Below are 16,439 nucleotides of genomic sequence, written 5' to 3'. Positions count from 1 at the left end.
TTGAATTGTGTAAATTTTAATTATTGACAAGTGTCATTTAAAGGTGATAGAGAGGATTTTTTCGTCGCCTGAGAATCCAAAGACTGTTAGTGAGTTTTTGAAATGAGCGCATGCGTAAGAACAGCCCCCCTCCTTCACAGCTTCATCCACATTCCTGCCACAGCTCCTTCAACATTTCAAAGGAACGCCTCCCAAAACTCGTGCACGAGTATTGGAACACGAGTGTTTACCACCGGCATTCGCTGTGTGGTGTTAGTGGATTCATTATGTCGGACTCACCGCAGGTAACTCATAATCTGCAGTTGTTACTCCTGTCTCCTGACAAAAACATTGCATGCGGCGCCTGTGGAGTGTGGAAAGTTACTGGAGAGCGCAGCCACGCACGTCTCGCACAAGGAACGTCACGGCAGTGATCGACAAGCCAGAGGGCCAATCGTTTACGCGATGATCACGTAAACGATTGGCTGATGTTTTAAGGCCCTACCTCGTGCACAGATGATGTATATTAATATTATTCCTTTCATTGCACCTAATAAATAGTCTTTTATCAGTTAGTAAAGACAGTTTCAAGTAATATTGCAAAAATGTATGAAACAAAACATCCTCTTTAGCACCTTTAAGTGCCATTTTATATAGATTTGAATTTAATTTTTTTTTTTACTTGAATCCTGGACATTTGAAATTGAACATTTTTTATGGCATAATTTTCAATTTTTGTATTTTCAAACAGCGTATTTTTTGTTCTGAATACTTCAATATTCACTTCAAATATTCACTTCTTAAAAATAAAGTTTTCAACATGAATAACAAATTCAAAACACCAAATTGAATATTCTAAAATTCAAAATGCAGAAATTCAGATCGTACTGAAAGTAGGTCAGAGGTCCAACTTCCGGGTTCCACAGGGAAGAGTAGAGGATCTCGGAAGTCTGTTTTTCTCCGTTCACAGAAGCGCAGCAGGTGTGATGTGACCATGAACAGGCTAACATGGTATTTTTAATAGGTCACAGACACATCCCTTCTGATTTAATTTAATAAGCCTACAATTTGCATGATATTGATCGCAAATAAATCATGTAATCGCGCCTGATATGTTACACATGTGTTAACTTGTAAAGATTATCTTGATAGACAAAACGTGTGTCATAACCCTTTGTTAAACACAGAGCTTATTTTCTGCGATTTTCCAAAAGTCTATGGGAAAAACGCATAAATCGAGGGAACCCGTGCGCCGCTAACTTCCGGGTTGGCCTACAAAAACACGTCATCCCTGGGGTACTCTATTGGCCAAAATGCAGAGTTCGACTTTTCCGAGATCCTTTACACTTCTCTGTGGAAGTCGGAAGTTGGAAGTAGGATCTGAATTTCTGCGTTTTGAATTTTAGAATATTGAATTTGGTGTTTTGAATTTGTTATTCATGTTGAAAACTTGAAGCTGTATTTTTAAGAAGTGAATATTTGCAGTCTAAGAATTCAGAACAAAAAATACGCTGTTTGAAAATACACGTTGAAAATTATGCCATAAAAAAATTCAATTTTGATAAATCGTCCCCTTGGAATTATAAGGTTCTATCTGCATTCTGAGCAGTTTTGAGATATTGAGCTTCAAAGTTTTTGCATTCCATATAGCAAAAACTATAAGGGGAACAAGTTTCTTTCAAACATGAACATGGCAGGGACCATCAATGTATTCTAAATATACAATATCAATATCCTCTCAAATTTGTAAATGGGGATTTTTGGATCGGGTCAAATGCAGATAGAACCTTCTAATTCTAAAAACACTTTTTGCTTGGAATTATAAGGTTCTATCTACCAAAAAAATTAATTGAAGCAATAATTTTCAAGAAACACAAACAGTTTGCTTATAATTTGTTTTAAAACATAAAATTAGTGTTGTAACAATGTGTTGACATGCATGAGAAAGTTAAATTTAATGGTTTTTATGACATTTATTTCATATTCTAAATGAATATTTTTTTCTTGTTCAAGGTAAGCATAAAAGGCAGTGCCAAATCTTTTGTCCAGTGCAGATGTTAAATTTAGGTAGGAATATGGTGGGTAATTTAACACATTATTGCAGGAACCATTTAAGTTTAATTTTCCTTTGTTTAGACAGAAAGCAGCAACTATAATACATCTGAGCAGGACTTTATTCCTCAGAAAGTGGGACAGGTAAAATGGCTTTCTCTCTAGACATCAGTATGGCTGAAATAACATGCTAACGTTTATTGTTGTAATTAAGACCCCATCAATTAAATGGTTGACTATTTGACCTTTAAGGCTTAATATTGTAAAATTTAAGACATTTTAAGACTAAAAAAACTGCAAGAAAACAGACAATGCTTTAGCAAAGGTGTTAACAAAGTTTAATAAACATTGAAAAATGTTTCAATGACTATATATAATTACAAATATTTCATATTTAAAATATTTAAATTACTTCAACTATGCAACAACTCAGTTTTTTACCAACAATGTAAAATGTAACATTTCATCGCACTTAATCTAGTATACACTTTAATGCAGTATGCCATAGGGCAGAGCTTTATAGCTATACAGCTCAATTCAAGTACACAGGATGGATCAAGGTTAAAACATAACCTAATAACTTTCCCTCGTATGACAATGACGTGACTGGAAATAAGCAAATAGTCTACAAAACCCAAACCTATCCTCTTAATAGCGCTGCTGGTTAAATAACTCCTCAGCAAAACACACAAGAAGTGTGTGACTGTAATTCCCTGGAATTTGGGCTGCTGTCATTGACAAGATCATAAATAAAATAGTCTATCATGTGGTTTCTAATAAACTTTGCGTTGTGTGAAATTATTTAGTGATTTAGCGTTGATTTAGCATTTTCGTGCGCTCTCTTCCGCTATCACGGCGACATGACAAACAACGCTGATCCTGATTGGTCCTGATTGTGTGTGCATTCGAAGTGTTGATTGGCTCATGCAGATAGAACCTTATAGAACCAAGTTAGAGTGCGACTTTGTAGATAGAACCTTTTTGTTTTCTAAAAAAAAAGTACCAAAAATGTATAGAACTTAAAAAAAGAAACATCACATAATGTAAATAAGTTGTCACAGAATATGAATATGTGAATAACTCAATTTTGGAAAAAAAAAAAAAAAGTCAGATAGAAGCTTATAATTCCAAGTGGACAAAATATCAAATGTCCAGGATTCAAGTTTAAAAAAATTCAAATTCAAATCTATATAAAATGGCACTTAATATTCAATTCTGTTAAATGACACTTGTCAATAATTCAAATTTACACAATTCAGATTCAGATTATTTTGTCATATTTCTAGCTCCATACTCACTGAGCTATTGGATTTCATCAAAAATATCTCAATTTGTGTTTTGAAGATGAACGAAGGTCTTATGGGTGTAGAACAACATGAGGGTGAGTAATAAATTACATTATTTTCATTTTTGGATGAACTAACACTTTAAAGCTGTTTATATCATCATTTTCATTATCATTTTAGGGTTTATGGTAGGCCTATGTTATAGTAAGTGATGTCTTTCCCCCACTAAAATCATGTTAACATGCTTATTGTTTATGTCTTGTGGCTATGCTATTGAAACAATGAATAACGTTTACAAATTGCCCTCATTTACTTAGTAAGTGCCTCACTTTAACCCTGATTTGTGATTTATTATTTTTATTTTTTTTTAAGAAAAGATGGGAAAGTGAAAATTCATCAACATTATGCTTGCAAATGCTGTTGACTGAGCTTAACTTGTGCTGAACCCAGAATATTTCTTTTCAGAAACACCACTACTTTATAAATTTGTTCACACTTGACTTTTTCTAGGTCAGATAAACACTCCTCATATGATAAGACTTGTACTGTATCAAAAATCAATAAATATAGGAATAGGAGATATTCAGTCTGTCTAACATTTTTAAATCAAGAACAGGACTAGAAAACAGTTCAGTACCTCACAAAATAGTTTTGCGCTTCACAGTGCGAAAAGAAAAAAAAAGGCAATCTGAAACCCCACCTCTTCACATAATCATTTTAGTCATCATCATGATGGTCAACAATTTCTGGCTGCTTGTTTTATGATGTTGTCAAAACAGGTCTGCACACCTTCGTAATTTGACAAGCTTTCCGGATAGCTTGCCCTTGGAATGAAGGCCGTGGTTCAAGCCGTCATCAAGGGGATCAATGCTGCTCCTGAATTGGGCTGCGAGTGGCAAATAAATTCCACAGCAAAAACATCAGTTCCACAGGTATGAAAAGAAAGAGGTGAGCCAGCGCCGGCTGGTATGGCTCTCGTCCAAAGCACCACTGGCTCATCTTAAAGGTTACAGTGACTACCCTGAGCACTAGTGTTAACAGAGCTTTCCCTCTCTGGGTTTATGGTCTGTGTAATAATTTTAAGCAAAGTGAAGAGTGTGTTTCCACAGGAGATGTTGGAGGAACAGCTGCGGGCCAGGGAGGAGGACAAGTGGAGAATGATTGATCACTAGGAGCGGAGAGGCTGTGTACCTCTCACCTTCCCCCTGCGAGGCTCCACGTCTGCCCCTGATCCCTTACATCTGCCTGCCCTTAGCAGAGCTGGAGGAGGAGGCCCGGCTGGATCTACTCACATGTCCCTGTACTCTGGAATAGGGGAGACTCAGAAAACATGGGCCAAACCTTAAACTCTGATACCATTGCTTTCTTTATATGTGTGAAGGAAATGTTGCATATGTTTTTAAATGACTTGAACAATAACAAAACTGTGTGATAGGAGTGTTGAAACATATAAAAGACATATATGTTCATTGGTTATGCCATAGTTAGATAATTTTGGAAAGTTCAAAGCAAAATAAAAATAATAAATTGAACATGAAATATATTGAGTATTAAAAAAGAATCAGTGATATTCACTTTAAAAACAAGGAGCTGTTTTACAAAAATAAATACTAGCCTATTAAATAAAATGTCATATTTGCAGAAATGTTATTATAGTCTAAAATACTGGAATATTAGACGGATAAATTTACACTGCTTTCTGCATGTTACATCGTTACGCCAATAGGTGTTGACAAGTGTCTTTTAGAGTGAATGAATGAATCGTTTACTTTACCGATTCGAAACAACAAGTATGGGTGAGTCGATTGAACCATTCACTCAAACTATTCGTTCAAAATTACTGATTCATTCAGAAACTAAACAAATTACAGCATTATGAGTGAGGCATTAAATTATTTACTTTACAGAGTGGTTAAAAATACTAAATTATTCAGGAACGATACAAGCGAGTCGAGTTTCTGTGATTGCGAGCCATTCACACAAACGATTCGTTTGATTCACTCGGAAACTCAGCGTTGGCGTTTGGAACAATTTTCGATGGCGGATCAAAACCAGACAATATCGTGTCTAAAATGTAAGTTACACAATATTAACTTCTTGTTTATGAAACGGAGGTGCAAGCAGTATTATAATTGCCTAATTATATTTTTACATTAATTTTAATTAGCTGTCAAACACGGTATTCTGTAAACCAAAACGTTGAGATTAAGTACTCTCCACTCTGTAAAAAGCACGCTAACGTTTTTATCAGGCTCTCTTCGATGATTTAAGAAATGTTAAAGATCTTCTTTTACAACCTGAGGGGCCTATTTCTTTTTAACAGGACATTGTTACTAACCTGTCAAACTGAAGCGATACTTTATAAAAAACATTCATTTGATATTTGATTGAAATACACCATTATGGTTTCATTAGCTCATCGATTTAGCAGTAATCTCATATCAGAGACCATCAAGCAAGTTACATGCAATAACCTGGGGCTAAATGTTAAAATATGATCCAGACTAGCTAATGACCCTATTACAATCGACCCAGGAAGCTGAGAAAGAGATTCTCCAGGTTCTGCGGTGCCTCATGCAGGCTGCCCTCTGCTGTATCATCATCCTTACTATTAGACTATTACAAACCGGCACGTAATTCATCCATCCAACACAACTCATAATGTAGCAAATGAGAAAGGGAAGACAGAGGGAAAAATCCCTCCATGTCTCTCATATTTTTTCCCTTTCCTCTCATTTTCTGCCTCTTTCTTTTCTTATGCTCTATGACGTAAGAGGTGAATGTTCACCACCAATGACCTATTAAATTAGGCCTCATTCCTTCATTTTCTTCGCCAAACAGGCACCAGACCAAAATGTCTGTAGAGACCGACAGTCAGAGAGAGAGGCTGAAAAAGAGAGTGGGGCGAGACAGGCAGACAGACAGACAAACAGAGGGGGGATGAATTGGAACTGCCCAATCAAAAATTATTGCCGCTCAATGAATGTGTCCTGTAAATGTTGGCATGCTAATTGTGCATTTATAACATTTTTAATGGTTTGTTAATTTACCTCCCACTCTATGATTGCACTTGAAATGAGTTAATGACTGTGGGGGGAGAGTTAACAACATGCCCTGGCAGACACAATATTTCCCTCTTATTTATCAACCTGGCCTGTGAGAGAGACAGAGCAGCTTTGATTGAATGAAGGGGAAGTCTGCTGGGCGAAGAGCCTTAGCTATAGGGACGTATATAGACCAGAACTGTAAAAATAGAATTAATGTTTTAATTTTCTTTTGTACTTAGAAAACCCCAAAAACATAAGACATAATTATGAAAATTGCATTCAGTTGGATAACAATTTTGCCCGTTTAAACATAAAAAGAAAGTGAAAAATAAAGCTGTCACAGTATCTAAACTGCACTTAAAATCACATCACAGTAGAAAATGACTTTTTTTCTAAAATCTAATATTTGTTTAGAAACATACACTTACTAACCAGCATTAGTGAAGCTACTTTAAAACTGTATAGTGCAAATATTTTAAATTAGTAAGAACATAGAAATATTAATTTATTGCTTTTTTCAAACACATTAGAACACATACTATATTTTTTTCAAAATATAGATTTTTTTTTCAGCACTTTTTCAGCACATCTCTTTTAAAATGTAGTTGCATAGCTACTAACAGTAATTAAATGCTAATTTTATATGTATAATAAATACTACTTGAACTGTGTGGGCGTACATGTGTGCGACATTTTATCCTGTTGATGGAAAAGTATTCTTAAAATGCATTCTAAAAATCTGAATAATTTGCAATTAATAATTATTCACGGTATTTTAAATGCTCACGATAACAATACCGTCCATGCATGTTCATTATCGTGATCGCATTACCGTATATCGACACATATCTAGTGTGCGTATGTATTTCTTTTTGTAATTTAAGTAGCATTTATTAAAACATAATTACAGCATTACACTAAATACAACAAATGAAACTATAAATACTTTAATTTCTATTACAAAGTCAGAAACATGTAAGTTAATGATTAACTTGATATTTTCTATATACGAATGAATGAAATAAATCTGTGAATAGTTTATTTGAACTGCTTGATTAACATGAATTGTTCATAATGAACTGATTCATTAAAATGAATTGGACTTCCCAATTCTACATGTGAAAGAGAGCATAGTTTAGGAGAGCATGTTTGAAAGCTGCATATGCAATGCATATGACATAAGAAATAGTGATGCATCGTTTAGTTTTTATATCACTACTTGTTCAAAAAAGTTGCTGAGAGACTCTAACGCTCCTGAATTTTTTTTTTTACTTTAGTTAGTAGTATCACTGATTTTAGTTATTTACAGCCCAACACTGGCCTTCCTAAACATAAAGCATGCCTGATGGTAACATTGATGTATGACCTGCTTGCAGTGAATATCGGGAAATGAATAAACAAACACATAAACTAGATAAGAGACTGGTGCTAACATAGTTAGTAACGTCTCTGGCACTGTCCGTTCAAGTCATTTCCTCCAATCTTCCACAGCAACAGGACATGACTTGGCGGCATATAGACGAGAGACTATTGAGTTGCTAGACTACTTGTGCTGTAACCCGGGAAATCAGACATAGAGCAATGCTCAGCAGTTCATCTGGAATCTTAAACGCATTGCAAAGGTATGTTTGCGTTTCTTAGGCTATTTGACAGTAAAATGAAAGAAAATAAAGCAATATAACAACAATGTGTTTATTGTTAAATCCTCTTATATATATTAAACAGAAATTTAAACATAATTTTATCAGTAAGGTAGATGCTCAAACCATTTATTTGCATAACTTTTCAATACTATTAATATCTTTCCATCAAAGCTTCCAATCTCTGACCCGAATAGAGAGCGAAATGACTTGGGAGGCACTTTAAGGCAACACGTTCGTAACTTACTCCACTGGAACTCCACTCCACCCCTCACTAAACAAGCCACTCTATCAGTAAATGCTAATCTCCTAATTAACAAGCTAATTAGGTAATTATGGCTTTGCAGAAGGATGCCTAAATGAATTATGACAACACAGTCACTGCTTTCTGAGACACCTGTGGGCCCCTTTTTGGCTGTCACTACAAAAAAAAAAAAAAAAAAAAAGTAAGGTGACAGCCTGTTCAGTTTTCAAAAACTTAATTCTCTTGGAAATGATGTGTATGTTATGAGACAGGGGCTATTTGTTTTGAGACTGTCAATTAAACCTGTCAGATAATAACGATTTTATGACTAATTAGCACCACATATGCATAAATAAGCTATAAATAATTAAGTATTTATTAAATATTGAAGAGATAAATGGAAGCTATGTTGTATGTGCTGGCTTTTTTCTCCATTCTTAAAATAATAATATAATTAACATAAATTTAAAGATAAATATTAGGCTTTTAAAACGATTTTCTTATGTAACTTGTGCATTTTATAATATTTTAGGTTACACTGGTCCCACTTTATATTAAGTGGCCTTAACTACTCTGTACTTACATTTAAATGAATCATTTGATACAATGTACTTATTGTGTACATACATGTTTTTACATTGTACTTATATTTTAAAAACACCTGCATGTAATTACATCTGTAATTAATTTCTGTAATTGCATTTATAATTACACTGTTGACCCATCCCTTACACCTCACCCCTACCCTTAAACCTACCCATACCATCAAAGCTTTCCCTAACCTTACCCGTATCCCACCTCAATAGCAGCAAAAGTGTTTTGCAATTCAATATGAACCCAATAAGTACATTGTACTTATTTTTTGTTGTACTGTAAGTACATAGTAATTAAGGCCACTTAATATAAAGTGGAACCACTTTGATGGTCCACTTTAGACATTCTGTTAACTATAAGTAACTTTGTTAGGTTAAGGTTAGGGTTCGAGTTAGTAGAATAAGATGATGTAGTTGCAAAGTTACTTATAGTGAGTAGAATGTCTGTTGGGGAGCATCGAAATAAAGCGTTGCCCACTTTTAGTGTTTTATTATATTATGTCTGACAAGATTATGGAGAGTCTAATCTGATATTGTTCATTTATGCAAAGAATTTTTTCTGGGGTAGATTAAAAAAAAAACTGGTAGATTACTTACAAATTGTAATCAGTTACTGATTCCAAATTACATGACAGAAATTGTAGTTAGTAACGTAATCCATTACATTAATGTAATCGGACTACTTTTTGATTACTTTTAGATCACTTTTGACCAAACTCAATTATCAAATGGATTTGAATAGGATAATCTTGTCCCAAATTGATATAAAAATACAAAGAAAAAAGAAAATATATCAACTTTATCAACAACATGCATGTGTGCAAGTGCATTAAATATTACATTAAGTCAGGGTTTTGTAAAGGAACTGCAGGGGTTCTTAATTTTATTGAAAAGCTATTATGTAATTAAATGATAAAAATGTAACATTAAAATATATAATTTTAAAATAAAAACAATCAAAACAAACACTTACTAAAATTTTAGGTAAACAAATTTTATTTGTTTACCTGCATGTCATGTGACCATTAACCAACATCAGAGAACTGTTAATTTTATTATTGGCCTTACTTACCTAAACCCTCAGGAGGTTCAGCTGAAAAAAGTTCCCTGCATTGCATGCAAATATGAAATGACATGAATTTGTACATTTTAATGTGTTTGAAAGACAAAAGCTTTCCAAAGACCCTAATACATGGATAAATTGCTCAGTGAGTGATAATTCAAAAAATAATTAATGTGTTCATCAGGAGTTGATTAGATATGCAGTGCTGCAATGTTGAGAGAACACTTTTTAAAAGTGAAATGATTTCTGTAAATTCAGTGATCAACTGCTTTGTGGGTCTCAGTTTTCAGTGATATATATATAGTTTTTCTTTTTCCCCCTTTCCATTTTCTAATGTTTTAAGAGTAACCACTTGGGGTTAAAACTTGTGGTGTGCTCATTAGTGAAAATAATCATGAACGGTGGGCTTCTGTCCAAGAGCAATAATATCAACAGTTACCACTGACAACAACGAGGTAACCGTAGCCATATTTGGGAGAAACTTCAGCTGATATTTTCAAGACGCTCGGCTTATAGGCATACTGCATTGCACGATTTTCAGTATTCCCTTGTTTAAATGTTTATATGATCCAAACTGCTGTTGAATTATGATTTCATTACTCGTTCTCCATAAATTCACTTTTCAAGTCGGTTGAAGGAAGTGGGCAGTAAACATCCAATAATAGAAATTGTGTTTATGTCATTATGTAAGCATGGCATCATGACCACAATAAGCTGAAGTGTCTTTTTTTTTTCCCTCCCACCAAAAGATTTGCTGTCATACTTGGGGAAAATGAATTATGTTGACATATGGCTGAAAACAATGGTGGAAAGGCATGCAACGTAAGGCAATGAAGAATCATGCGGTGTTGTGGAGGAGAGGATCTGGAGCTGTTCCTTTGAGCCCTCTATGACAGGTATACAGAGCCACCTGACAGCACAGTATTTCAGTGATAAATGCAGTGGGTCTGGGACTTCCATTCACTAAACTCAGGAGTGTGCTGGGCTGATACTTCAAGGTCAAGTGAATATGAAAGAGCCGAGCCACACAGCTTGCTAAAAAGAACGAGAGAGCGAGCGTCTCTTGTCTCCTCCTTAACTTCGACGACTTCTAAATGTTACGTTGCTTAAATTCATGTGACGTGCTTTATAAGCACAGATGTTGTGTTACAGCATCGTTCTGTGATTATTAGATGTTTGTGATTTTAAAAATCCATAATCTGTCAGTCGCACATGCTATGTTCAATCCAGTTCATTTACACACTGATAATAAAAATGACAACGACTGTATAAAAATGATGGTGAAACTCTGCGTGATACACACACACACATACACTCAGTCGCAGCCAAAACAATTGAATTACGGGGCTTGTGGCATGTTGTCTTACTCTGTGATATGTGTGAAATGGTTAATTAAAGGTGAGCTCATTATTCTTGCTCAGGATCCAGTAACTGTGTTAACATGATCCATGACTAATATATCACCCACTTATTGCACCCGAAGAATTGAATCAATTGCTCTGAACACCAATTCATACACAAGAGTTGAAGTAAATATGCCACTATAAATTCTACTGTTTGATCTGTATTGTTCAGGAGGATATGTGTAAATCAGATGCCAGTGTTTGTGTATTAAATAGGGTACTTATATCAAACTATAATAGAACAAAGTCATGTTGTGTATTTAGCCGAAATCGACTAATATCATGTTTAATTACTGGACATGATGGGGGATGTATCTACTCAAATGTTGCTATAATGTTTCCATATTTATCTGTTATGAATTAAAGTAGTTAAGAATTTGAATGCAAACTTATAAGAATTAATTCAAACTGCAGAACAATTCTAAACCAATGCAGATCCAATACATAAAACATAAACTAAAAACTATGTATGTGTGTGCAGTGCTGGGTAGTAACTAATTACATGTAATCTGGATTACATAATCAGATTCCAAAAAATTATATTATGTTTTTAAATGCTCATAATCAGATTACAGTTACTTTTTTTTAGATTACATGATTACATATTCACTCAATGGCAGAAAATTATTCATAATTTTAATTAATTAATTTAATTTTAATTATTTAATTAATATTATTTTTATTTATTATTTATTCATTTTAATTACACATTTTCATTAGCTTTTCATCAACTCACAATCCCCCTTCAGTTTTTTCATTAATTCCAGTTTGGGAAACACTGGGATAATGTAATGCATAATGCATTTCATGTTGTTGATAACAATGAATGGAAAATATTTTCTGTCCCTTTTATTTTTTTTTAATATATATCAATATGGTACACGATAATACCATTCAAATTTAAGTGATAAACGATTTAGGTCAAAAGTAATCCAAAAGTAATCAGAAAGTAGTCAGAATACATTACCTAAAATGAGTAATCTAGATTGTTACTAACTACAATTTTAGTAATGTAATCTGTAATCAGTAACGGACTACAATTTGCAAGTAATCTGCCCAGCACTGTGTGTGTGTGTGTGTATATATTCTTAACCATATTTTGGGGAAAATTTGTACCCAGAAGTGAGCTAAAACTGACAAACCCTCTTTTTGTGGACATCCTTATTTAGAAAAAAAAAGTTAAAATGTTTTCAGTTAAAGTATTTATAGCTGTATGTAAAAACCAATAGAAGTCTATGTAATGTCCCCATTTAGAAAGCCACTGTAAGTAAACGTGTGTGTTACGCTCATAATTTTGGCAAATATACAGAATACCCTTCCCCATTTTTCTTTTTTGCAAAATCTACAAGTACTGTGGAAAAGAGATTTACAACCCTTGCCATCTGTTCAGACATAATATTTTTAAAATATAGATGAAAAAACTGGATGTTATATATCAAATTAAACAATAGAAACCGCTGATTCAGATCATACCAGTTCTGTCACGTAAAACTCATTAACACTCACAAGTCAAATTATAAACCAGACATGAAATTATTGCTTCAAATTACCTCAGATGTGGGGGGTGTGGTGTGTACAAGCCCATTTCTAATTGGTGAAAATTATCTTTTAAAACCGCAGTCTGTGTACAACACTCCCTGGTCACCACACCTCTACTTAAATGTTCTTAAATTTTTTTATTTTTTTTTTTAAAAGAAACATGATAACTGGTATTAAAAAAATGTTATGTATTGAATATAATGAACCTCTTAAAGCTCCAGGCATGCTGACAGATTCTTCTGTGCTTTTCACATTGTTTATCCTCAACTGGATCATCCCAGAGGAAGTTTTGATTTTCTGCATATCTGATTATTCGCTCTTTAATTAGCCTGTGTTAATTTCCCGTGTTGAGTGTGTCAGTGATGGAGGCAGTCCACAGGGCCTTCAGTCAGTTCATGCACTATGGAACGGGACTTTCTGGTGCCAACTTTCACAAATTCTCAGCGTAGCATCACATGTTGGTGCCTTTGGAAGGGCGTCTGATTGACTTTCTTGCTGTGCAAAAATTAACAGCTCTGTTTCCTCTGTATGTGTCTCTGATTCTTGGTAATTAGTCCCATCACATCAGAGGCTGTCATGTCACAAGTGCAACCCTGCTGAAGTGCATTACCTCAACTATGACACCAGAGGATTTCATAATGAATATTAACCTGTAGGTACATATAGTATGTTTTTTTTTTTTTTTTTTTTTCACTCACAAATAAAATTAAATCAGGTTATTTGTCTACATACTTTTAACCACGGTAAATATAAATTATCCATTACAATATGCAAATAAAATAGATACGATACAAAAAAATAAGTGAATGCATTAATGCAATGTATAAGCAGTAGATATTAAAGTTAAAGTTTATCATAAGGATACAAAAATACATTTCAGTAAAATATACACATCATTAAAGAATGTAAATCTGTATAGCGGAGCTGGCACATATATATATATATTCCCTCTGTAGCCAGTTTTAGTCTGTGAATGGCTCTTATTTACCTCAGTACACGAACAAAAGACGCGTAGCCTGTTTTAACAACGCCAGTACATGAAATGTTGTGATTTGGAATCGGAAATACAGTGGTTTGGCGGGAAAGCCACAGTGGGTTTGGTAAGGCGAAATGTAAGAATCGAGGCAACCGGAGGAAGGCGCAGATATGTTTCAGTGTGTCTCTTTGCTTCAAGCCCACCGAGCAGTCTGCTACCATAGCAACTGCCGAGGAGCGCTGCGCAGCGCCGCCTGCTTTTGCAGTAGATGTCACCCTTGGCAACGGCCAATCAGAAGTTGATATCTCTCTGTACAACCGTAGCAAAGGTATTGAGCTCTGAAGGCGGGCGTTCGTGATCATTTCGAGTCTCTCATTGGTCGTTCGGGCCGCCACTCAAAGACGGACTCTTCGCTGATTGGTTCGGGGCGTCTATTTCCAATATTATAAACATGTCCTCTGCTTTCCTGCCCCTGCAAGCACGGCTTGTTGGAGGCGACCATAGTATGGTGTAAGGGAGCGAGGGGGCCCGTGCAATTCATTATTAGTTTGAATCAGACAATATAAAACTCCGACCTTTTGTTTGTTTTATTGGAAATGGTTATAATGTAACGGCATCTCAATGCACGGGCGCGCTTTTAAATGAGGCACGCGTAAAGTGGAGACTTAAACGCTGTTGATTTGATGTTCTGGTCTCATCATTATCATCACCAGCAGTATCATTAGTAGCTAACTGGCATTTTGTTTTCGGGGGCTTCGGCGAGAAGTGACAAGAATCTAAGACCCCTCCTCTGCAGGGCGGAGCGTGCATTTTGATGTCGATTTTGTATCTTTTTTTCTTCTCTGACACGTCCGCACTGAGTGAATGGCATTGGCACATTGTCAATCGCTCACTACCGCTGCCATCAAACAACATAAAGCACACACAGCCCGCGCGCTCGACTCATAAATTTCCGCCAGCAGATATTTTTGCGCATCGCTTTATGGCGCGTGATTAATTTTTTCGCCAGTTTTTCTATTTTCCCTACTGAAAGTGAGAAAACTTTTTTATACATTTTTATATTTTTTTCCTACAATCTTTATAGCTCTGGTCGCCGGTGCTGATGGTTTAATTTATTTCACTCGGCTTCTTTTATTTTCTTATATTTTATTTTTTGGAGCGAGAGAGAGAGAGAGAGAGAAAAACAAATATTTTAAAAGGCAATATTTTGCCCGTTGTTCACACTCAGCGTGCTTCTTTTTAATTACATAATCATTAATTTTCATTAATTATTACTTTCCATCAGAGGCATGGGATGTTTTGTTTGCAACTCTTTGTAATACTACGGATTTGTCCAAGTTTTCAAGAAGTGCACAAGGCGAAATTATCCTAAGAAGAATTCCAGACATCTGCAAAGGACCCCAGCTCTTCAAAGAAAAAGACAAATTGGCATGAAGATTCGGACAGGATTGAACGGGCAACCACTGTCACCTGAATGCTGAAGTTTACTTAAATAATAGACAAGAAATATCATCGCTAATTTTTCTCCAATGGACATTCATACAGGAGGATCAAAGACGATTTAAATCTTTTCCATAAAGTGATTCCTGGGACATCAATTCCACTATATTTCATCCAGCGATTTATTGTATTTGCCGCGTTGCTTCACGGTCAATATTTTGTGCACGATAGCGACCCGTTAAACACCGCACATGAAATAATCAAGTTGTTTTTGCATGTGCATTCTCCGACTTTATTTCACCCATCTCAGTGACTGAGCACGAGCGCATCGATTGTGTTGCGGCGGACTATGGACGAGCAAGCCCGGATCATGCAGGCTCTCGGCGGTGTCAGCCTGGCTGGTCACTCGGTACAGGGAGGCATGGCTCTGCCGCCTCCTCATGGACACGACGGAACCGATGGGGATGGAAGAAAACAAGACATCGGTGACATTCTGCATCAGATCATGACCATCACCGACCAAAGCCTGGACGAGGCGCAAGCAAAGTTGGTGCATTTTGTTGATATAGCCTAAACGTTTTCATTGTTTTCTTTAGAAATTCATGTTCTCTCATTTTATTTTTTATGTCTATACGATGGCTTTAGTGCTTACATTTACACATCACAATAGCTAACTTTTATCTTACAGTATTGTCCACTCGTGTCCCAACAGTAATTTTCACCAAATGTTACCAAAGTAAAACATTGAGAGTAACGTTTGCATCTAAATATCCAGGTGGCCACATCTGAGGTTGAAATCACTTCTTTTTTTTTTTAATTTCTCAAGTTAAAGTTTATAATATCAGTTAGTGTTCACTAAACTTGTGTATTGAAATATTAAAAATAGCCTCTCTGTCTTTCACATACACAGGTAAAGTACTCAACACATGTGGGCATCTCATTAAAAGTTTCTACATCACACTTTCTGAACTGAGAAGGCCTTGACACTTCCACAGCCCTTATAGCAACTGCAAAAAACTTTGTTGAGAATTATGAGAAATATTAGTAATTTTACGTAGCCTTGTTTTGAACTTTTGTGATGAGTAAAGCCATATTTGCCTCGCTATCAAAACTAATGCAGTTTGAGGGCAAATTTAAACTCAAGGCTTGATGTCTTATAAAGTTTTACTGCGACGGA

General features: G+C 35.3%; 1 protein-coding gene across 12 annotated transcripts in view; it reads left to right on the top strand.

Moving 5' to 3' along the window:
• Positions 1 to 5,288: 5,288 nt before the first annotated feature.
• Positions 5,289 to 16,439, top strand: part of pbx3b (pre-B-cell leukemia homeobox 3b) — a 112,846-nt gene continuing 101,695 nt past the window's right edge. For 2 of the 12 annotated variants that reach the window (XM_048210210.1, XM_048210206.1), the window contains exons 1-3: positions 5,289 to 5,391; positions 7,856 to 7,986; positions 10,654 to 10,800. In XM_048210210.1, the coding sequence (XP_048066167.1) occupies positions 10,794 to 10,800 (7 nt within the window). In that variant the 5' untranslated portion in view covers positions 5,289 to 5,391; positions 7,856 to 7,986; positions 10,654 to 10,793. Of the gene's footprint in view, positions 5,392 to 7,855; positions 7,987 to 10,653; positions 10,801 to 13,861; positions 15,809 to 16,439 lie in introns of those variants that run through there. The other 10 variants (XM_048210207.1, XM_048210212.1, XM_048210201.1 and 7 more) reach the window with 10 other exon arrangements.

Source organism: Megalobrama amblycephala, linkage group LG12 (genome assembly GCF_018812025.1).
Source record: "Megalobrama amblycephala isolate DHTTF-2021 linkage group LG12, ASM1881202v1, whole genome shotgun sequence".
NCBI lineage: Eukaryota > Metazoa > Chordata > Actinopteri > Cypriniformes > Xenocyprididae > Megalobrama > Megalobrama amblycephala.
Note: the sequence above shows the minus strand (reverse complement) of the source record. Positions and strands in the feature narration are given on the sequence as shown.